General features: G+C 44.4%; 1 protein-coding gene across 1 annotated transcript in view; it reads right to left on the reverse strand.

Moving 5' to 3' along the window:
* Positions 1–24,522, reverse strand: part of RYK (receptor like tyrosine kinase) — a 63,825-nt gene that overhangs the window by 17,361 nt on the left and 21,942 nt on the right. Inside the window, exons 5-9 of the mRNA XM_086618169.1 lie at positions 23,846–23,902; positions 23,022–23,166; positions 18,478–18,578; positions 15,768–15,902; positions 11,817–11,903 (exon numbers count right to left, since the gene is read on the reverse strand). Coding sequence (XP_086474295.1) covers positions 11,817–11,903; positions 15,768–15,902; positions 18,478–18,578; positions 23,022–23,166; positions 23,846–23,902 — 525 coding nt within the window. The remainder of the gene's footprint in view (positions 1–11,816; positions 11,904–15,767; positions 15,903–18,477; positions 18,579–23,021; positions 23,167–23,845; positions 23,903–24,522) is intronic.

Consider the following 24,522-nt stretch of genomic DNA (forward strand, 5'->3'; position numbering starts at 1 on the left):
CGCAGTCCCAGAACAGAGCTGCGACTGCCGTGACCCAGCGATTCCGGCTCAACGAGACGCTTTCATGAGGACATCCTAAAGTGAATCCCATAAATTTCAATTTTCCTGCCTGGGCTGGAGCGGAGTCCTGTACCAAAACCGTACATCAAATCTCTCCGAGCATTACGTACAGCACACGCACGTGGGCGTTTTATTCACAGAACTGTTTGCGGAGCCACACAAAAGGAGACGTGGGCAACGATCTCGTCAAACACGCAAGCGTGCCCACAGGCTTTTGTGGCTCGTTAGTTCTGTACCGGATCTTGGAAGCCATTTGATATGAACAACAGCCACACACGCAGCTAAAGAGGTGGGAATGGGGCGAGGGGGAAGCCTCCCACAGAGCCAGAAACCTCTTAAATCACAACAGCAACTTAAAAGCCATGAGAGAGGGGGCTGTCGTCTCCCATATATTAAATGTGCGCATCAGGAAACAGTCCCCAGTTGAAGTCCACCACCCCAGGGCAAGGCAACGAGGGCTCGTTGGGCAACTTCTTCAAAGCCCTCAAAAAGCTCTGAGATATTAACGCTATTTGTGATGAAGAACACGTCAGTGCTCAACAATTCATGCAGTTGCAGCTTGATGATCGCCAGGTGTAGCCAGGTAAAGCGGTGCTTAGCCCGGAAAGAGCATCACCTATTTCCACACCACTCCACCAACGGCTGAGTAACAACGGCAAAGACTTCAGGTCACAGGAGTTAGGAAGGAGATTTAACATCCAGTAGTAATTCTAGATGTTCAATTCAGACCAGAAAGATCCAACTTAAAACCAAGACTATTTGAGATAGATGAAAATGCATTCCAGAACTATGAAGATGCTTTTAAAGCACTGGTTTTACCCTTTCTGTGCCAAGATCCTGGCTGTGAAAGCCCACCCGAAGGCACCGAGCGAGAACGAGCTAGGATTTCAAGCAGCTCTGATAGGCTGCAAGTTTATCTCATGACATGATGTTATTCGTATATAGCCAGGCACAATGGGGCCCTTGGCACCGCTATTTTTATCCCAGAGGCTAATCTCTCCACACAGTTCTGGCACACGTCGTACGTGCTGAGGCCCTTCCCGGTTCACAGGAAGAAAAAGCACCTATTTGGTTTTTACCAACTTCTAAAAGGCCACCTGCAAAACTGCATTTTAAGACTTTGTTTACCATCACTCGTCATGATGAGTGATTGTATGAATCATTGTGACACTCACAGATTCACAGAATGTCAGGGATCGGAAGGGGCCTCAAAGGATCATCCAGTCCAATCCCCCTGCCGGAGCAGGACCACCTAGATCAGGTCACACAAGAACGCATCCAGGTGGGTTTGGAACATCTCCAGAGAAGGAGGCTCCACAACCTCTCTGGGCAGCCTGTCCCAGTGCTCTGTTCCCCTTACTGGGAAGAAGTTCTTCCTCATGTTTAAGCGGAACCTCCTATGTTCCAGCGTACATCCATTTCCCCTTGTCCTATCATTGGGTGCCACTGAGAAGAGCCTGGCTCCATCCTCAGGACAGTCACTCTTTCCATATTTATAAACATTAATGAGGTTCCCCCTCAGTCTCCCCTTCTCCAAGCTAAAGAGACCCAGCTCCCTCAGCCTTTCCTCATCAGGGAAACCATCGCTGGGACGTTTTGTGATGACACCAAGGTTGCAGTGATTTGCTTGCCACGAGCCTGGGCGCCTGTAACAACCGCCGAACGTCACGCTCGACGTTCACTAGGTCGTAGTGTATCGGGAAGAGAGTCACTCCACACCTCCAATTACCCACCAGAGATGAAAAGCAGCAATTACCTGGATATTGCAGTGGGTTACCCCATTAGCTGGATGACTTTCAAGAACAACATTTTAAGTCAGACCTCCTAGAATCTCAAAAGAGCAAAGCACAGCATTACAACTCCAAGATTTTAGATTGCAGCATGGTCACTGAAACCTGTTTCTTCAGACAGACGACACGGCAGAATCTTAAAAGCAACATAACCAAAGGTTTTCAAAACTGAAATATGCCATTCCAGAGCCCTTTCACAGCCCAGTAGGGGTAGTAACACACAGCAATTTCTTCCAGCACTCCTATCAGAAGCAGCTCCGCAGATACTATGGCTAGGAAGTGTAAGGCTTCTGATAAACACGTTTCCTGACAGCGATATTTGAAAAGATGTTTTAGCTGAAGCTTTTCTCACCTTTGGACCATTTGTAACATCTTGTTCCCACGCGAACTTCCTTCTGTCTCGTATTGCAGGCTAATATTCCCCAGCATCAGAACACTTACGCAATCCATTTTCTACATGGCTACCTGTTTTCACAAAGCTTGTCTTACCCTTATTAGCTTTCAAACCCACGGGCTTTGCCAAATATACTGTGACAAAGTCCACAAGCTCAGCTTCTTGAAGGGTGAAAAGCATCCAGGCAGCACAACAGTCACAGACTCCATGCCCAGGAGTCTGGAGAACTGGAGAAGAGGACCAGAGAGTGTAGTACCAGAACTGCCCTAAACGTTCAGCTTCAGGTAAGAAACGCTCCTAGCATCAACACATCCTTTTTCATTACTGTTGCTTCTGCAGAGCAATTCACGATGGAAAAATCTTTCCCAAGGCGGAATTCAATCCCAGTTCAAACAGAAAACATGCCTGAATACTGCTTTAACCCTTCCACACAGGTCTTTGGGGTTTTGGATGAAATTCAATGCTCAAAGATTATCCTGAGTTCACGCCTGTTGTACCTGATATTTTTAATGCTGCTAGCAGATATTTTCAGAACTTTCCTTCAACGGAAGGATGAACTGCTCAAGGAACACCAGTAGTCATGATCCAATCTGCTTTTTTACAGGTAGAATCATAGAATCGTTAGGGCTGGAAGGGACCTTCAAAGCTCATCTAGTCCAACTCCCCTGCAAGGAACAGGGATATCTCCAACTAGATCAGGTTGCTCAGGGCCTCGTCCAACCGGGCCTTGAATGTCTCCAGGGATGGAGCATCCACCACCTCTCTGGGCAACCTGTTCCAGTGTTCTACAACTCTCATGGTAAAAAATTTTTTCCTAATATCCAACCTGAATCTACCTCCCTCTATTTTAAAACCATTACCCCTTGTCCTATCACAACTGGCCCTCCTGAACAGCCTCTCCCCATCTTTCTTGTAGGCCCCCTTGAGGTACTGGAAGACCGCTATAAGGTCACCCCGGAGCCTCCTCTTCTCCAGGCTGAACAGCCCCAACTCTTTCAGCCTGTCCTAAAGAAGTACAAACACAAAAACATTTACGCTTTAAAACTTCAAGAGGTCCTAACAGTTAGATGGTGACAAGTCACCGTGGAAGCCAGCAGCACATCTGATCACCTTCTGCCTCCCCCAGCAGTGAAGGAAAACCATCCCGCTCCCATTTAGCCACTCTGTTGCGTGCACAAGTCCTAGACAGGTGCAGAGGCATTCAGGTAACGGCTCTACTTCCACGCATCGACGGCTACCTGCTTCACAAGGCAACCCTGCATCCTGCAGGATCCCAATCTTCCGTACGTTAAGGCAGACATACACAAATGACAACGGAAGGAGGTTACACCAGGCTTAGTCTTGTGAAAATTTCAAGAGAGCGGGATTTCTCCTCCAATCTTAATATCAAGGCTATTTATACTGAAACATTTGTTTCCACCCAACGACCACGCAAGTTTATTTTCCAAAGCAACCCAGTTCATATTTTCAAATTCAAGCCTAATTTTAATATATTCTGGAAATGATTCAACATGACACTGCTAGAATGGGGAATGCTGTTCTGGTTCTCCTACATGACGAACGCACACGCAGTTTGAAAGCAGAGAAGAAGGGCTATTTCCCTACATAATAAGATTAGAATCCAAGTAGCAGCAGCAAAAAGCAGCAAGGAAAAGGCTCCTTGCTCACTGAAATTATGCTGAAAGTGTAAGACAACATGAAGTGGAACTGGAGAAGACACAACTGATTTAAGGTTTCAAAGCCTATCAACTGCTAAAGGGCAGCAGCTAACAAAATTGAAATACAAGTTGTGATTTTTAACTGTACGTAACTGAAAGTTCACTGTAGATTCTGAATTTACTTTTTTTTTTCCTGTAGAAGCATCTGGAAAAAGCAAAATCTTTACCTTCAGAAGCGCAGTACTTTGGACATCAATCTCTGAAAGCTGCTACTCAATATTTTTAAAACATATATTGTACTATTTTAGCTCTCAGGATACTTGCTAATGAACTATTATGAATGACAAATATATTTTCTTGACTTCTTTTGTCAGAAACTTTCTTCTACAGAAACCGGATCCCATACTCTGATTTTGGGATGTTGAACAGTTTTAACAATTAACTTAAATACCGTACATTTCAGGCAAGAACTTAAAACTTACAATTCTTTTCATAAGGCAATCCTTTGACGAATGAAATGCCCAGAATATTAAATTAAATGCAATTTAAAAAAGGAACCTTTGGGACAACTGTGCGTGCTCCCGGCTGCGGTATGCTGTATGTTCTAATACAAACAAGAAACCCTTCAGCTTGGTTAGCCCTGAGCTTCTTACACCCACGTAACTCACTAACTACACCTGTCACTTCTCCTGCTTTGCACGGCCTCAGTTCTCAGGTCCTCCATTCCCACACCTCTGAAATGTACTGAAGAATCACAGAATCCTGGAATGGTTTGGGTTGGAAGGGACCTCAAAGATCATCCAGTTCCAACCCCCCTGCCATGGGCAGGGACATCTTCCACTACACCAGGTTGCTCAAAGCCTCATCCAGCCTGGCCTTGAACACTTCCAGGGATGGGGCAGCCACAGCTTCTCTGGGAAATCTGTTCCAGTGCCTCACCACCCTCAATGTAAAAATTTCTTCCTTGGATCTAATGGAGATCTCCCCTCTTCCAGTTTAAAGCCATTGCCCCGCGTCCTGTCACTACACACCCTTGTCCAAAGCCCCTCTCCAGCTTTCATGGAGCCCCTTTAGGCACTGGGAGGCTGCTGGAAGGTCTTCCCGGAGCCTTCTCTTCTCCAGGCTGAACAGCCCCAACTCTCTCAGCCTGTCTCCACAACAGAGGTGCTCCAGCTCTCAGATCACTTTTGTGACCTCCTCTGGACCCATTCCAGCAGCTCCATGTCCTTCTGATGTTGGGGGCCCCCAAGCTGAACACAGCACTGCAGGGGGGTCTCAGGAGAGCAGAGCAGAGGGGCAGAATCCCCTCCCTCGCCCTGCTGCCCACGCTGCTTTGGGTGCAGCCCAGGACACCGTTGGCTTTCTGGGCTGCCAGCACATGGTGTCGGCTCATGTTGAGCTTCTCATCCACCAGCACCCCCAAGTCCTTCTCCTCGCGGCTGCTCTCCATCCATTCTCCACCCAGCTTGTACTTGTGCTTGGGATTGCCCCGACCCACGTGCAGGATCTTGCACTTGGCCTTGTCCTACGAAGTTCTAAAGGGTCATCAACTTGCACTCAGCTAGGTCGTTAAGCAGGCCAAACCAGACATCACATGAATGACAGCAAGAACAAGTCTGTAAGCTATGGGTAGTTAAGTCACAACTGTTTTAACATAAGGCTTTTAACATCCAATGGGTTTTCTCCCGTCTACAACACAACACACTTGCACTGCCGGGCCTGTTTTGACTCGTACTAGAAAACTCTTGCGTACTACAAATACTCTGAAGGCACCTGCAGTCCTGAGATGTACCAGATGAATTCATGGTAAGGTCCTTCTCCAAGGCTTCCACTACAGCATCATAATCTGTACTATGCACACGGGTGCACTCTGAGCATCCCCCTCTTATTAACAATACATAGAAATTTTGAAAACTACATTGTTGGAGGTAGCCAAGAGTGCTGAAAGAGTCCTTCAGCGACCTATAACGATATGAACAAAACTGAAAACTTTGTTAAAGTTGGTAAAAAACGATGAAGTCTTAAAAGTTAATCTTCACTTACTCTACGACTTTGTTTCCAGTGCTTTTCATGGGTGGTTTGTTTTCAAACACTCCTTCCTCGTACGTAAGAAAAATTAAGTGGTTAGAAAATGAAATGGAAGCAGTCAGGTTATCTTGAACAGCACGATCGGTTGTTTTTAACAAAAATCTACCTTGGCCAGAACGTACTAAATGAGTCAGGGCTCAGCACAACTCACACTCATGGCGTATGTTCCTGGAATAATACAATTCCATTTGTTCTGCAAAGAACTTTCTCCTTCACAGGAAAAGCCCCATTAAACAATGTGTTCTTTAAATCAAAGGTGAAAACCTCTGTTTTTTTCCTCTTCTGACATAAGATGACCTAAAAGATTCACAAGAAAGTCTACTTCACACCATATAAAGGCAGAGAGATCTGTCAATCACTGCCAAGAGATGCGATGCCAGCTTGGAGAAACATGCCAACCGAGACGCTTCGCCAAGTTGAGAGTGATTGGAAACCTCCTATTGGAAAGGAAAGGGAAGCATTACAACCTCGTAAAACAATTCTACTGCAGAGCAAAACACACAACGAAGAAAGCAAACGCCAGCAAAGTCTCTTGTCTTTCTAACAAAGAACTTATTCAGGTTGTGCTGATCCACAGATTCCAATATCCCAAATACAGTACAGACAACATGTTCTTGTTCTTACTGGTAATGAGACACATCCTTCACCTTCATCAACGTCCATCTACAGACACAACAAAGGTGAACTATCCATAGAAAAGTCTAAACATGAAAGAAGCCAAAACTTCTACGAGGATGACTGGCAAATTAACACACAGTGAAACTGTAAACTGCAAACTAGAGAACACGTGGATGGCCAACATGAAGGATCCAGAGAAAGTGCCACCTTTTGCCCAGGACTTGTGATCTTTGTACTCCCAAAGTTATTAGAGCTTCCAGAAACCTGGCTCTAGTCTTGCCAACTGATAACCATTTTTTTCTTTTAAGCTCTCCTCTTTGGCACAGAGCGCTGAACATAATGGAAGACTCCGGCATCCAGACGCACTCTAAAGTGTTAGATGATACAGCATTAAAAAGCAACATTATAAATTACTGTATTTCATGAACATGCAGGTAGAAGCTTTGTCACTACCCAGGGCATGTTACAACTTTTGTCTGGAGTGCTCTACAGTTAGGTGAAAGAAAAATTTCTTCCAAGGGATCTGTCTGGAGCGAACTTCTGGCACTCAGGGATGAATTCTGCCTTCAGATTGTATCTTTATAAAAAGAAAGACGTGGCGTTGAGATCTCAAGAGAAGTGTCTCCAACTTCTCAGTCATATCAATTTACAAGCTACGGAACAAGTCGTCACTGAATCGACTGAGAAGCACTTCAAAGACTTAATGACTGGTTCAGATGAAAGACCTCAGACAGTAGGAGGAACTAGACAAATAATGCTAAACAAGCAAGCAGACTCCAATTTATTTGCCTCCTGCACTGATGTTGCTTTATTAGGATCCAACTTGTCTTTTGAGAGTCGGGAGTCTGACCTAATAGGTCAATCCCAGCTTGAGAAAACAGGGAACACAATACATTTGTGGAAATTAGTCTCACACTCTCTGAATGGCCTCTTTCACTCAAAGAGCTTCTCAGGACAATGGTAGGCAAGTCCAAGCCTTCTCAGTTTTTAGGTATTACTGGTTCCTTTAACAGGAGATCACTTCAGAAGGGAGAACGAGTACTAGGTTCAGAAAAATCGAGGCTTCCTGATTTCAGCCAGCATTCTTCTGGCTTATAGTAATGCCCAACACCTTGCCAGAAGGCTAGAAAACATCAGAGAAAGGAAGTGGGAAGGGCTGCTGCAGTTAACTGCCATAACCAGGCAAGTATCTTTGCTTTTTGATCATTTGGGGAAAAGGAAATACTGACAGATCTAACTATTGTCTGATGAGCATGTCAGCCACAACATTCATCTTCTCCAGAATATGAAATGAGAAAACTGACAGCACATTCTCCTCCATCCACATTATTAGGAAGTAACCCATCCTGAAAGGTTATGGATTTTATAAAAGACATTAATATGAAGAAAGAATATAAGAAAAGAGATTTATTATGATACACGCCTGGTGTTCTATCTATAGCACAACCTTTCTTCACAGGCTTTCTTAATGAGAAGTAGTCAGAAACCATTACTCAAATGGCACAATAACCCTTCTTCGAAACCTTTCCTAGCACAGCAGAGGTCCTCTCCTAAAAGCCAACGCACAAGAGCTGCCCATGGCTCAAGGAAGCCTTCCAGTCCCATGTACGCTACTTGTTGGGCTTTCTTGGGCATGTCCAGCAGAAAATTCAAGCGTTCAAGGTCAGGTTCTTCAGGGCGTTGAGTAACCTGACTTCATAAAAGATGTCCCTGCCCATGACCTTTAAGATCATCTTTAAAGGTCCCTCCCAACCTAAATGATTATCATTCTATGATGTTAATATGAAGTTCTAGTTTGGGCACAAGGGTACTGATTGTATTCACCACATCCAGGCGTTCTCCTTCCAAAGGGTTTCTTCTATTGGCAACTCCAGATTTAAAGCTGTAGCAACCACCCTAATATCAAAACAGCCAATGAAATGTCTTAAGTTTCTGGAGTTCTGATCCTGCTGAGAAGGTGTTTTTCCTCTAAAGAAGGTTAGTCTTCCTCACAGCACCTGCTGAAACAATTTCAGTTCACGTTTTTCAGAAGATCTGGATCATCCCACACTTTTCCCCCATTATTTTCTGCCATTTGGGGTACCACTGGACTTTATTTCATCAGAGCACGCCACTGGGTAAAACAAGACAGCTCGGGAGCAGCCCATACTTTTGGGTGGGGGGTAACTTGGCTACATAGCCAAAGCCTTTTTCCCTTGTTTCTTTTCCATGACCCTCAGGCTCCTTTCTTGCCTTCAGCAACAGAGATACTTAAGTCAGTTTAATAGTTCTCATATCCATCTCGCTTTTGTGGTCCTGCCCTACTCCTGTGTTTGTGCCAAAACAGCAGTGTGTGTGTGGTCACAGAAAGAATGAGATCAAGGAAAAAAAGTCTGCTTAAGTGAGAATTTTTGCAGGTTTGTTTTTTTTTTTTTTTCCTAGCAGATCAAATTCCCAACTTATTACATGACCCAGCTGCACACACAGTTATCACAGCCAGGGTACGAAGATGGAGCTGCTTAATATTAGCACCACGAACGAACTGCTGCGCGGAGAAGTGGGGATGTTTATGGTTATTTTCCTAGCAACCTTCTGCTGCCCAAACCAGTATCAGCAAAATCTACTCTCAACTTTGTCCATATAGATCCTTTTTAAAGCTGGGAAATTCTCTACAGACAACAGTTATGTGAATACCATTACTCCCCTAAGACCACGCTCCAGTTCAGCGCAGCCAGCAAATCTTGCACTGCGAAGGGAAGGGCTGGAGAAATCAGGATGTGCGCTGTGTCAAAGATCCACGCCGCTGCAAGGGAGAAACGCAGCTTTAAGAGCAGCTTGGAAGCCCCTTTTTGGTAAAGCAATTAGACAAGTGGTGATGGGAGGCAGCTAAATTCAGATCTGTTCTCACAAGTGTTGCCTTGCCATTTAATCCGAGGCTATAAAAAGAAAGCGTGCTTGAGTAGCGCGGCACGGGTGTCAAACTGCCCCAGCTCACGACCATTTTGGGGCTCACAAGAGCCACAGCGTTGGTTGACTCTGAATCAGGGTAGAGAACCACCAAATAACACCGTGGAGGAGGTCACAAGTTAAGGCAATATTGGGGAACGATGCCCCAAGTTAGACAGCCTCGTCATACACAGAGGAGCATCAGGCTCACACGATATGGGATAAGACTTTTGGAAACTATGTCAATCAAAACCGAAACGATAGTCAGAACTGTTTGGCAGGGAGGCGCAACAGAAGAGCGCAGAATTCGGGAGAAGTTCTCCAAATACTGCAAAGAATACACTTTTTTTTTTAAAAAAAAAAAAAAGAGGATGGTCTTTTACTTCTTGCTAGAAGTCACTACAAGAAAATACTTCCCGTTGTACAGGAGGACCGTTACTTTTGTTATGGCTTTGACTACTTCAGCAGACGCAGTTCTAGCTACCACCACCATGCTAACTGGTAGCTACCAACGTCCTCCAAAGCGGCAGCGTATCTACTTTTCAGAAGTCCTCTCTGGATTCAACAGGGAGGAAGAGTGCTACAGAATGAAAATGTGCCACCTTGGAGGCACTCCTGAAGAAACAACGGAAGCATCTTGTGACGAGGAGAGTAACCATCACTCTGAATCTAGGAAAGCCCACGAGGATGTGCAAGAGAAGCGTGGGGAAAAGGACAGCAGCAAATCCTCACCGTTCAGCCCTCCATGGATCCCATTAGCAGAAACACAAGCGATTGTCCTAAAGAACAGATCGAGCTCTGCTGGTTGACTCGATAGTGAGACAGATCTACTCACAGGTTACCCTCCTGCTGCTCACAGAGGAGTAGCTCGGCACGCATCCCACCGAGGTGGAGGGACCTCACCGTTCAGGCGTACCAGGCTGATGAGGAGGTAAAGGATGTGTCAGGCAGGAAAGGAGGGCAGTTTCACACTGCCCCTGTCCATTACTCACAGCTGGCACCTGGCTCACAGCTGACAAGTTGGACCTTTTCAAGTTCAACAGATGATGTCAGAGCAGCAGGTATGATACCAGGCACTGCCCTGTCTTCAGGGCCAAAGCACACCATGCTGCTACGCCTACATCACGAACAACGTGGAGCTGAAGAAAGCAAGAGCATCCATCCCAAACTGCCACTTCAGGATGTTTCAAGAAGTATGGACTCCTTTTTCAGCTACTTGGATTCCAAATCAGGCTAAGAAATTCCTCCCCTTGAAGAGAGTGTGAACCATTTCCCAAGTGGCTTTCCACCTAAACTTTTTTTTATCACAAGCACACAGGATTTGTGTGAGAAACATATCCAGAATAACAGAAGGTCGCTTTAAGCAATGTATTTTTCTTAAAAACAGCACAGAATAAATGGGTACCAGCAAGATTCAACGAGAACAAAACTTAGCAGCTTCACCAGTTCCCACCTTCTTTAGAATAAAAACTACTAGCTAGGCCAAAAAAAAAAAAATAAACCAAATTGAAATTCTTACAGAAGCCTTTTTTTTTGTTAAAGAAAGAACCGAAGAAGTTGTAAAATGGAAAACCAAAGGCAATAATACACCCAATAGAAATGGCAAGTGAAGCAACTACTGCGCAGGGAATTCAGCAGAACTGTTGTGAGCTACTGAGAACTCTCACAGCTCCGAGTGCAGAGCAAGGGATACGTGCAGGATACAAGTAACATCCACATAGGATATGTAATACAGTTTTCATCTCTATTTACTTTGTTTAACTCTACCTATCGTGATTTAAACGGCTCCGAGAACTATTCCACGAACAAAGACATTATATTTGTATAAATTAAGTTTTAAATGATAATTCTCACGCTTCACTAGAAAAGTTTAAGGACCACAGGAACTATGGCTCATCTTTTGTACAGCCACACATGTTTATAAAAGATTTTAAGATGTATTGCAGGTGCCTTTTTCAGCAATTTGCAGGGGAAAAGGCTGTGGACAGAAAGAACAATGACATCCCAGGGGAAAAAAGCAAATATAGTTTTTACTTAGGAGAATAATAAGCAAAAGTATTCAAGATGAAGACACTGGTGGAGAACACATGCATTTTTCTTCCATATAAGATTTCTGCTCTCTCTGGCTGAAGGCAGCATCCAAATTGCTTCTGCTTTTTAAGCAGCAGCTATTTGCATATTTTGAAGGAGGAGGGGTTTGTTTTTAAAGACAGATTTGACACACTCCGTACGCACCACAGTCCAAACAACTGGACACAAACCCACTCCTTTACGTCAACATACCTTTAACAGTTTTGACAAAAACTTGTTTCTCTTTACTGGGGTCTTTTTCTTCTATTAGAATCCCATGGAAAATGCGCCCAAAGGTGCCTACGAAGAGAACATACAATTAGTGAGTATTACGTGGTTAAAATACACTGATAACATTAATAGAATTTAATATTTATTACAAAAACACTACCTTAAAACATTCTCAGCCACAGCAGAATGTTAGGAACAACAGCAGTTCAAGCCCAAGTCCTGAATGCCCTGTTAAGTCAACAATATATAACCCAACCACCTCTCCTGCACCAGGTGGACTCAGAACTACACGGAGAAAACACTGAAATTTTTAGGTAGCTAAAATTTAGGGGGACAAGTCTGACAGTGAACTAACAACAGCAGCAGAATCCAGTTAAATTATCAATCCTGATGATGGGTTTTGCTTGTGGCAGTTCAGTCTGTCAACTGTCTGCGCTAAAAACTCCACCTCCGTCCTTTTCTCATCCAGCAGGTCTGGAGTTCTCCAGGTGAAACATTTCTCACAAAGATGAAATTGGTTTTGGAAACGTTCATGGGGAAATACTGGTTTCAGCCAACGTGTACACATAGAACAGTTGGAAAAAAACACAGCAGCACACATTCAAATGTTTCACCTCAGCTGGAAGGTGTTGGGTTGGTTTGGGTTTGTTGGTGTTTTGGGTTTTTTTTCAGTCTCTCCAACATTTTTCCATTCACAAAATTTTAACGATGCCATCGCACAAGAGGAGCTACACTGACCAGCTGCTGTAAGAACAGGTGCAGCATGGTAACACGCACAGAACTGACTTTTTACACCACTCGGGTTGGCAACGCTTTTCTGTCACGCTATCACCGCGACACCAACGCGCGCATCGTCTTCACGCAGCCTGTTCATACGTCACATCCCTTCCCCGTCCATCCATCCTGCCTCACAAGGCTGAAAGATCTTTAACAGGGATTGCCTCAGCCTGGCTGTACATCTCCTGGCAGGAAGCATGGGTCTCATTTGGTTTCTAAACACTTAACAGGGGACAGTGTGACACCTCTGTCATCTGCCCTGGGACTGCAAGTAAACCTGCAAGACGGGGACCGTCAAACTGTAATCTCATTAAAAAGCTATTTCACTAGAGACTACAGGCAACCAAAGATGCACAACGTGAGTTATTTAACAGAATCACAGAATGGTTTGGGTTGGAAGGGACCTTAAATACCATCTAGTTCCAACCCCCCTGCCATGGGCAGGGACACCCTCCACTACACCAGGTTGCTCAAAGCCCCATCCAACCTGGACTTGAACACTGCCAGGGATGGGGCATCTACTACTTCTCTAGGCAACCTGGTCCAGTGCCTCACCACTCTCTGAAAAATTTCTTCCTTAGATCCAATCTAAATCTCCCCTCTTTCAGTTTAAATCCATTGCCCCTTGTCCTGTCACTACACACCCTTGTAAAAAGTCCCTCTCCAGCTTTCCTGTAGGTCCCCTTTAAGTACTGGAAGGCTGCAATAAGATCACCCCAGAGCCTTCTCTTCTCCAGGCTGAACAGCCCCAACTCTCTCAGCCTGTCTCCAGAGCAGAGGTGCTCCAGCCCTCGCATCATCTGCGTGGCCTCCTCTGGACCTGCTCCAGCAGCTCCATGTCCTTCTTGTGTTGGGGACCCCGGAGCTGAACGCAGTATTCCAGGTGGGGTCTCACGAGAACAGAGCAGAGGGGCAGAATCCCCTCCCTCGACCTGCTGGCCACGCTTCTTTCAATGCTCCTATCCTGGTTCTTGAAGGCATCATAAGAGTGCCTTAACCACACATTTCCAAAATGCAGATATATGTAGAAGTCAAACGGAAGACAGACAGCACCTTCTACTGCAACATGTTATGGTACCAGGCTATCCATATCTTTTTAAATGCTGGAAATGAAGAGAATGGGGAAGTGTGTACAAGCAGTTACGACTAGAAAAATAATTTTCATGCAATGCAATATCCAGACACAATGAGACTTTAACACAGCATGCTTGTATGGTCCTTGGGTTGGGGTTTTGTTGGTTTAGGGCTTTCTCATGATACCCTGGAAGACCTCTATCTTAGCAGAAATCATGTGTCACAGGTGTGCTGTGACATTTAAAGACAGTGCTGTGAACACGCGACTTCTGCCTCGCTCTCCTCTGGGCTTTTTTGCATATTATGCTGTTTATATTCCAGACTGGACATCTAAGTCATTTCTCATCTTCACCAGAAAATGGTAAAGGTCCACTTACTGCTAACACTGGCTCCGTGTGCTAAAATGTAGCTATTCCATTAGAAATATTTTTTTTTTCTTTTTTAAAAGACATCTACATTTTTGTCTCGCATCTAGAACCATAAGAGCTTGATGCACGTTCAGAACCAGGTGCTGCACGAGCCCAGCAATACAAAAGGCAGGTCCCTCTTCCTTCGCACGCTCTCTGACCTGGTGCTTTGCATTTTCCAACTGGTTACACCACAGCAGAACCATCATCTCCTACATTTATAGAAGGTTAAAGTAGGTTAAGTTATGGAAGCTTCTTGAAGTTTATAATGAATCTCTGGCCAAGACCTGTAAAATACTTTTAAGTTCCATTGGCAGCACTTTGGAATTCTTGAAAGTGTTATGCAAACATTTCTATTATTCGCTTCTTCTCCTCTGGAGCTCTTTTGTTCTTAGTTGACAGAGGCTCAGCTCTGCTCTGATCCTGAACTAAAATTGTTGATTGTTCATCAGGATCTGCTTTCTAGTCCTTCGACTTAACTTTTGCAGGTTTTGACGCACTCATACACCAGCTGGAGGCCAAGAAACAAGATCCCAGCATTAAAAAGGTCCACACTGCATTCGACAGCCGCTTAAGCCGCATCCTGTGGAACAGGGCAGATCTGTCACTTGGTGCTAAACATCTGAAGCGTAGCTGGGGTCCTGAGTCACTTCTGTGGCAAAAAACAGCACAAAGGAACACGAAGCACATCCCACGCGCGAAGGAAGCTTTCTGCAGGACTGATGGTGGAGTTGAGCACAAAGCTACCTCCTTAGAGACACACATTAAATGGGGAGTGTTAGCATCCTCCCATTGTTCTTCAGACAGTAACGCAGAATGTTTTACAGTTCTACCTCCACAGGATGAGCTTCTCAGATCTCCAGCTTTGCAAAGTTTGATTGCTCGTGAGGCTCAGGGAACACAGATTTGAAGTTGCAGCAGTAAAGAATAATGACAAAAAAGTCCCAAATATTTACGCCTACTTCCTAAGTTCAACACCAACAAGAATCAATTAGTGTTGTGCATGAACATTCCCAAAGTAAACACTGAACAAAACATAAGAATCAGGTAATCGCTGAATTTTTCATATCAGAGCTGTAAATGTTGCATCTGCTGATTAGATTTCCAAACCAGAAGCTATTAAATTGAGACAATGAGTTTAGACAACCGAGGTTTTTGTGGGCTTTGGAGGGTTTTTTTGTGGTTTTGGTTGTTGGTTGGGGTTTGGTTTCTTTTGTTGTTTTGTTTGGGTTTTGTTTGCTTGTTTTGTTTGGGTTGATTGTTTTTGTTTTGTTGTTTGTTGTTTTTTGTTTGTTTGTTTGTTTTTAAGAGAAGCTCTCCCATAGTAACTTACAGAAGTGAGTTACTTTGTCACTTACAGCCCCAACTGTTTACCTCATTCCTTAGCAATCTAACCCTTTCCTTTATTTAAGGGACGAGATTATTAAGACAGACAAGCTGAACGATTTACTGAGCACAATTAGTTGCTCCCTCTGTTCTAATGAATTCTGGAGAGTGCTTTCCTCACCCCCCTACACCCCAAATGCAAACATCACTCATCATTCTTCTCCTCTACCAAAGATCAGAAATGTCATCCATGATTAATTTCAGAAAAAAATCTAGCTATGAAATATATATATATATATACACACACACACTATGCTGTAGCCAACAAGTGTTCGAGACCCACAAATACCTTCTTGGAGCACATCTTTTAGAGTTATCCTCTCCCTGGAGATGGCTATGTCCTTCACTTTAGCTTTTGCTTCCATTAGAGTGACACTTTTAAGATCATTCTTCTCTATCCGTAACGTAGGATAACCTGAGGAGCCAGCAGAGCCAAACAAACCAATATAAATACCCTTATAATGAGAACACAAGCACACTGCTTCACCTCAGCACCACCTACAGGTATAAAGACACGCCAGCAGCATGTGCTTAAACAGATCATGTATTAATTTTAAAAAGATTATAGTGTTAAACAACGAAAAAAACATAGGAGTCATATGAACATAATCATCTGCAGAAAAAAAAATTAATCACACAGGAATTCTATATAGTGTCATGCAATCAAGTCTCATTATGACCATCCAGTAAATAAAACTCCTCCTTACATAGGGAGCTGATTAACATGGCACTGCACTTCCCTGACAAGGAAATAAAGATCAGGGATCAGACTGTCAGAAGATTTGTTGGAGTGAGGAGCATGCCTTGCCCCAGCAGGACTAAAACTACCAGTGCCCTCTTCTGGCACTTCTAGATATCCAGATACACCAGTACAGGCAGAAAGGCCTGAACACTTTTGTATAAGTTTATGAATTATTAGAGAAATCTTCAGAATTATTTTGATTAAGTTTTTTTTTTAATTTATTTAAACAGGAAGAACATTATTAGTCCTTCCACAGTCATACTAACTTGGTTTTCAGTAATGTTTATTTCATGCATCCAACCTTTTTTCTTCTTATATTTGTTTTCACCGTTACCTGTGCTACCAGGGGTGTCCCAAAACAGGTAAGAGACATTTGGAAACACCACAGATGGAACACAGCCAACAGGGGCCATTTGGGCACAGTGGCTACAATGCTCATCCAGGTGAGGAGGGGTTAATCATCACTATCAGCTTCGTTTGTAGGCCACCTTCATGACAAGTCCTCCTCTCCCCTTTCGCTCACTAATGAGTTTCCAGGGGTCATATTTTAATTAACCAAACAATGCCAGCTAGAGGGCCAACCTAAAAACCTGAGGTTGAGAGAACATCAACAGCAGGACGTGGTCTGGGAAAAGAGATGGGAAATAAAAAGGCTGGGGAAGGACTTCAGGTGGCAATGGAGAAAACCAGCTCAAGAATTAGTTGCATGCTAAGGTCTCTTCCAAACTTCGTGAAAAGGAATTTTTGTATCTATTTATACTTTACAATTAATGCTTCTAAATAAATTTTAAAGGCAGTTTTTTGCAAGGGAAAGATGAACTCAGATGACAAAAAAATATCCCTTTTGTTTGTTTAAGGAGATACAGTACAGTTTAGAAGAAAGTCAAAACTTTGCCAGAGTTGCAGGAGTTCAGTCTTAGGTAAAGCCCTGCTTCCACACGTGGGGATGAAATAAGAAAACACAGTCAGGCTGAACCATCATGACCTTTGTGCTGTGCTCCCTCGTGAACTGCGATGGTCTGTATCACTATCAGAAGAAAATGGGAGAGATTTTTTTGTCTAAAGCAACCAGTAAGACCCAAAAAAGTCAAGTCATTAATCATTATTTTTACCTAGCTCTAAATGAAGGACCTACATTGACATTTCGACTCATTAGATCACTGAACAAAGTCTCTTCAGGCAATTTACACAAAACTATTGAGTATTGTGGAAGAGAAAATCAGTGGTGGCAGATGAAAACAGGGCCTGTTTAATTGATGCCTTCTGAAAAGGTCAGGAGAACCAGGGTACTATTTCAGCGTGGCAGTTCCCACTCCATTGAGAAAAAACAGCAATTTAACAGCCAGTTCATTCCTCTGGCCGGGCCCTCCTGTTTCTCCCACTTTGTCATATAAACCCTTTTACCTCACTTTAGATCTTTTAAAGCAGGTTCTCCAGCAGTAGCTTAAGCTACCTGAGTTTGGGCTAAGTCCTGCCTTCCTCCAACGCTCAGTCGCATGGACCCTGTAGCCTCTGAGCTCTGATCTTGGTGCTCATACAGCCAGAGACCCGAGTCAACCAAAAACCCATCACTCTACAAAAAGAGGTCACTTTTTGGAAAGAAATCACCAGTTTTGGGCCCCTCACTTCAAGAAGGACGTTGAGGTGCTGGAGCAGGTTCAGAGAAGAGCAACGAAACTAGTGAAGGGTTTAGAGAACTTGTCCCATGAGGAGCGGCTGAGGGAGCTGGGACTGGTCAGTCTGGAGAAGAGGAGGCTCAGGGGGGGACCTTCTCGCTCTCTACAACTACCTGAAAGGGAGTTGTAGGGAGATGGGGGTCGGTCTCTTCTCCCACGTTAGGAATGACAGGACAAGAGGGAACGGCCTCAAGTTACGCCAGGGGAAATTTAGGTTGGATATCAGGAGAAATTTCTTTCCAGAGAGGGTTGTGAAGTATTGGAACAGGCTGCCCAGGGAGGTGGTGAAGCCCCCATCCCTGGAGGTGTTTAAAAACCGTGTGGATTTGGTGTTGAGGAACATGGTTTAGGGACCCTGACAGTGCAGGGGGAATGGCTGGACTCGATCTTGAGGGTCTCTTCCAACCAGACGATTCTATGATTCTGTATCACCCTTGTAAAGGCTTTTTCCCCCCCATTCATTTCCTTTGCAGGTTACAGCAAGAAGATGAAAAGACTAATTGGTGAGACCCCACCACCAAATACTCCAGCTGTGTCCCAGAGGGTCCGTTGCAGGGGTCTGTAATTAGATTAACACTTACTGGTTACTGGCGTTGCGTTGTTTGGCGTGTCAGCTCGCAAGTACTGGGTCGTCTGCGTGGAAGGTTGGGATAAACCTTGGGAGCTGCTGCTGTCACTGATGCTGTTTTAAAACAAAAATGGACACAAACATGACTGCCTGCCACTGTAATAAACTCAAAAGTAATGTATCAAAGTTAAAACTAGAAGATTTTTCCGGCTAGACTTTGAAAGAATGGCATTTTTTAAGTCTCTCCCACATTAAAATGTCCATCAGGTCATTCAAAAATCTTAGTGCTCCTGTCCTTTGAGCGTAAACAACCTCCTCTTACGTTTCACAGAATTTGCTCTCTTTTCCAGTACTTTTTCCCCACTTTTGAAAAACGGAGGTGACCAAACATTTATTGCAAGAACCATCCTGTCACAGCAGAAACAACAAAACTATTACACTCCAGAGAAGACTCGTACGCGTTTGCTTTGTGGTACCAACACCCCGCTGAGAACCAACGATGACGACGGAAGTTTGGAAGCAGTGCCCTGAGCCAAACGGAGAGGCACCGTAACACCCTGCAAAGCTTAGCCAGCTTTTTCGGCCACAGCCATCTTCTCTTGCCTGCTCTGGGCATGCCACCTGCTGCCTTTTAGCTCCTGTGCTGGAGTAAATATGGGAAAAGGCATTCCCTAGCTGACTGTGCCAACGGTTGTTTGCTCTATACCACTGTACCTGTCCCAGCTCTCCTTCACAGAACAAACTGCTCCAGCCTACGTTGTCATTCCTCTCTCTAAAGGATACTTGTTCCCCCTTCCAGGGCGACCTACAGTGTGTTTTTAAGATATTTTCTTTGGGTAAAAGGACCATAACTGCACCTAGTATTCAAGAGACAGGCAAATCACAGCTTAAACCGTAGCAAGATGTTTTCTGGTTTATCCTCAGACAAAACCCTACAAAAAGAGTTGTTGTAGCTGTAACAGCCTAAGAACAGGTAAGAAAGTTTGCAGGCAAAGGCAGCACCTGTTACTAGCTCAGGTAGCAGGGCTGGAAGAAGCCTTTTTGATCTCCCACCCAAATACACACAAACATCCCCCCTCCCCTTCTTTTGAAACTTAAAAGCTTCTCCACTTCTGCTGACTGTATTGGAAGAACAAAGAGGAGATTGTTTTGGGGTATAACCACCTGCTTTGCCAAATAATCAACATTCCATTTACTTCTTGGACTGCTATTGACCAGCCTTGTAGGATTTTTAGAAATCCTTAGTGATGCCCTCAAGGACCACTGTTAGTTTTGAAGCAAGATTTCCTTTAAAATTAAAAAGAAAGCCAAGTCAACTTTCCCAATTATACCCCGATGACAGAGGTATCTACTGATTTTCTTCTTTAGAACAGAATTTACCGATTCTCACAATACAAACATCAGGCTTACTGATTTATAGCCAGCCTCGAGCCCTCTGGAAACCTTTCCAGAAGTTATTCCCACATTCACCGTCTTCCAGGTGTAGCGTTCCAGCAGTTTTTAGCACGAGGTCAAGAGCTACCATCTTGCTACTCCACTTAACCTCCTTTAGAGTTAGTGAACGAATACTCTCTGGTGCTGGTAACTTATTACTGCTTATTTTAACTGTTTGCCCTATTGTGTCTACAATCTGCTTCAAAATGATCCACTCTCCAATGGTTTCCCTGGAAAGAAGCATCCTGGCACAGTCGCTGCATTAAACACCAATGGGGAACTTGCATTTCGTTTTCCTGCTACGGCTGGAAACTCCTTTTGTAACTTGATCATCGAGCAGTCCCACAGATTTCTTTGGCTGGCTTCCTGCTGCAGGCGAGTTTGAAAAAGGAATAATTCTTTTTAAGCCTGTTACAAGTTTGGAAAACTACATTTTTGGTTGGCTTCATTCTGGTTTTTAGGTTTAACTTGCTCATGTTTATGAGCTTTCTTAGTTTTCTCGCTTGCATACTACGTCAGTTCTTTGAATGATGCCTTCTTGCTTTTCCTAACCTCCATTATCCCGCTGTTAAGCCATGCCAACTTTCTTTGGCACTTTTTCAAGTGTCCTCGATAGGAGGAACACAAGCATTTGCTCTCAACTTCCAATACAATGTTCTTAAACAGTCCATAAGCAGCCTGTAAACTCAGCTGTCTGGTTTTAGCTACTATTTCATAGAATCACAGAACGGTTTGGGTTGGAAGGGACCTCAGAGATCATCTAGTTACAACCCCCCTGCCATGGCCAGGGACACCTTCCACTACACCAGGTTGCTCAAAGCCTCATCCAGCCTGGCCTTGAACACTGCCAGGGATGGGGCAGCCACAGCTTCTCTGGGCAACCTGTGCCAGTGCCTCACCACCCTCAGAGGGAAAAATTTCTTCCTTGGATCTAAAGGAAATCCCCTTTTTCAGTTTAAAGCCATTGCCCCTTGTCCTGTCACTACACACCCTTGTCCAAAGCCCCTCTCCAGCTTTCCTGTAGCCCCTTTAGGCACTGGAAGGTGCTGGAAGGTCTCCCTGGAGCCTTCTCTTCTCCAGGCTGAACAGCCCCAACTCTCCCAGCCTGTCTCCAGAGCAGAGGGGCTCCACTCCTCGGATCATCTTCGTGGCCTCCTCTGGCCCCGCTCCAACAGCTCCATGTCCTTCTGATGTTGGGGACCCCCGAGCTGAATGCAGCACTGCAGGGGGGTCTCAGGAGAGCAGAGCAGAGGGGCAGAATCCCCTCCCTCGCCCTGCTGCCCACGCTGCTTTGGGTGCAGCCCAGGACACGGTTGGCTTTCTGGGCTGCCAGTGCACGGTGCCGGCTCACGGTGAGCTTCTCATCCACCAGAAGGATTTAATTATTATTTAGTCCTGGTTTTTGAAACGAAGAGCAATGGCAGTGGGTTTTTCAGCCTCTGTTGCTCCTGGAAGGTCATAAACTCTAATGGCATTATCATCTTCGCTTCGGAACCCCTTTACAGCATCATTTTGAGCTTGTTACTCAAAACCAAATCAAAAGTCGTTTCTTGTCTCATGAGTCGCCACATCAAGCAGCCACTGATCGTACGTAGCACTGGTGAGTAAGGCTGGGACTAAATTCTAACACTGAAACATCACCTCACAGTCTCTTTGCTGGCTCTGTGCACGCTGCGTCTTCTGACTCCACAGATCCTGATCTTCAGGCACATTTTGCCTCTCTGTTACACCTTTGCTACACTCTAGTTGATCACAGCTCCTACCCAGGAGCCCATCCAATGTTTTGTCAGCTCTGGCACCTTCAGACTCAAAAAAACAAGCCACTACCTGGGCTCTCTGACAAACTAACTCCCACTACCTGCACAAACTTCACAGAAATTATCAGAAGGCCACATACTGATTTAAAGCAAACTCTTTAATACCTGCAAACCACAGAGTATTAACATTAGATGAATTTTTAGCTTGTACCTCCACAGAAATCAAGGACAACGAAGTGGATGAAAGGACATTTGATCATACTGCTAGGCTGAGATGGTCTCTCAAAAACTCATAGATGATACTATTCACGTACTCTATAAACATAATGCTTTTCCTTTCTGAAGTAAAGCAAGCTGCACATCCTTTAAGATCTTCTGTTGATGAAAAACCCTCAGTAGACAACAAGGCACAAACAGACTGAGGAAAGCTGACAAGTCATTTGGTTAGTCAGGCACTGAGAAACCATTACTACTTACTACACTGACACCCTCCAAAAATCAAGTGCTCTGGGGACACCAGACAAGTAAATTGTAGAAAGAAAAACACAAACAGATGAACAGACAGAGAAGAGGATGAAAAGACAGAGCTGCTCTGAGAGGCTGCAGGCAGGAACAGAAACTGTTCAAGATATCCTTTCAACAGGGGTGACCACCCACAGGCCCGACTGTTTTTCCAAAGTATTTCGTTTCCAAACTGCCTGTGTCTGAGCAGTTGCATCTGATGCAGATTGTTCACGCAGCCTCAGCCCACCTGCTTGTTCAGCCTCAGTGTTTAATCCCCACTCAGCTGACCGTACTGCCCTTGGGTTCATGTTACAAGTTCTTTTTGCACACCTGTGCCAATTTGGTTTTTCTGGATTGAAAATACATTTGGGAGAGCGCCACGTTTTCAGCTTTACAACCAATCAGTTGTAATTCCCAGACCTTACCCTAAGGCCAAAAAGTGAATACTGGTAAATCAATCAAAATAGAGAAAACTGAAATTCAATCTCCTCTAGAACCCAGTAAAAAAAAAACAAGTATTTTCAGCGTGCCCAGCTATCCATCAAATAATCTTCCTTCAATCCTGACAATCCTCGTAGATCTGATTCTGTCAAAATTTCCCCACTGTGTGTCCTCCACACAACTATTCTGGCAGAAACCCAACAGCCACAACCCTCCCACCCCATAAACAGCGGAGCACCTGCAACTACTGCCTTTCTGCAGTACAGCACTTACCACAACTCTACACAGGTAGTAACTGCTACGGCTTGACATCAAGGGCAGAAATTGCATGCTACTACAGAGAGCTCATTTTGAGACCAGGACTCCCACCAACCTGAGTAATCGTGTCCCAGAAATGCACTTGAAAATCCTGAAGACATACCTGTCATCCAACTCGATCCTCTTCATGCTGTGGAGATGCAAGACAGCTAGTATTATTGCCACCAGGAATATAACAGCACAGCACACGCCCACGCTGATGTAAAACACACGGGTAGAAGTGGTGGGAGCTGCGTTTACAGGATCGACTGAAACAGAAAGGTGAAAAGTCATTGAGCCTTCCTCAAAAACAACCCACAAACTCCACAATAAATGACATTTCGTTAGCTCCCAGCGGGCTGACATGGCAGGAGGGCAGTGCTGCTGTCCCCAGACTCGCCCCGGGGGGCCCTGCCACCCACATCCGACAGGAGCGGGGAGCTGGAGCCAGCGGAGTTCTGCAGTGGCACCTCGGCAGCGGAGGGCTGTCTGCTGCGGGGGCCTTCAGCTGGTGCTGAGCAGCAACACGGGCACAGGGACTGGAGGCACGGAGGGGCAGCAGCCCTGGACATCCCCAATTTTAAATGATTCATTGTGGAGAAGGAGCAAAAGAACCACCTCATTCAATCCATTCAATACTGACAAGTCACTACAGTGAGATAGACAGGTCCTAAAGTCAAGAAAATAGATCAGAATCACGTACAGAAACCAGAGCTCCTCAGATGTGATAAAAACCCAAGTTGTTAGGAGACTTGGAATAGGGTTTTTTCCTCTAGTACATACTCTTAGTTAAAATAATTAACTACAATAAAACCCTACTAAAATACTGGGTATAGTACAGACTACATAGGGAGTGTTTTCATAAGGAATGCTGTGGAAATTGAAAGAATACCGTACGTTTTTCCATATTTTACACCGAAATTAAGTTGTACACTCAAAATTACTTACAGATAGCCTTGCTGCTGTTTTTGTCAGAGGCTGGAGATTTTACTTCTGGTTCAAGCTCTAAACAGATGAGAGAAAACGATACGTATTTATTATTGTAGTCCTTCACAGGAAGGCAATTGCTTCATTTATGGAAAAACAAATCTACTTTTCCAAACAGGCAAGTTGACTATAGTTATCCCTGGATTTTCCTTTTAAATACCTAACCATTCTATAATAAATATCACACTTCAAGGCACATGGGTCAGACATATTTCATCACCGATATATACATCCGGCGAGGCCATGCTTGAACCCACTGAATCTACCTACCTCCAAAAACCCTCTGGCTTGTCCACCAAAGTCCAAAGCAGCAGAAAGAGGAGGTGCAGAGTATGTGAGTGTATGCTAAGACACTAAACAACAAAGACCTCACAGAATCAGTTATTACAGGACAGAAAATACAATTTCTTGAATGTCCAGTCAATACTACCCTGACCTTTTGGCAGAAATTCCAATTCTATTCATCCTAGGAAAATGGTGGAGATGCAGCCGTGGGCACTGTGCCTTCTCAGCTGATGCTACAGCCATGAGTGTTTTTAAAACTGAAGGATGAAAAAGGTAATGCCTATTTAAATACTTATTAAAAGGGAACTAAAGGTACAAGGACAATACTCAGGGTCGTGTGTGAAAATGGTCCT

This window comes from Tauraco erythrolophus, chromosome 11 (assembly GCF_009769465.1).
Source record: "Tauraco erythrolophus isolate bTauEry1 chromosome 11, bTauEry1.pri, whole genome shotgun sequence".
In the NCBI taxonomy this organism is placed as follows: Eukaryota; Metazoa; Chordata; class Aves; order Musophagiformes; family Musophagidae; genus Tauraco; species Tauraco erythrolophus.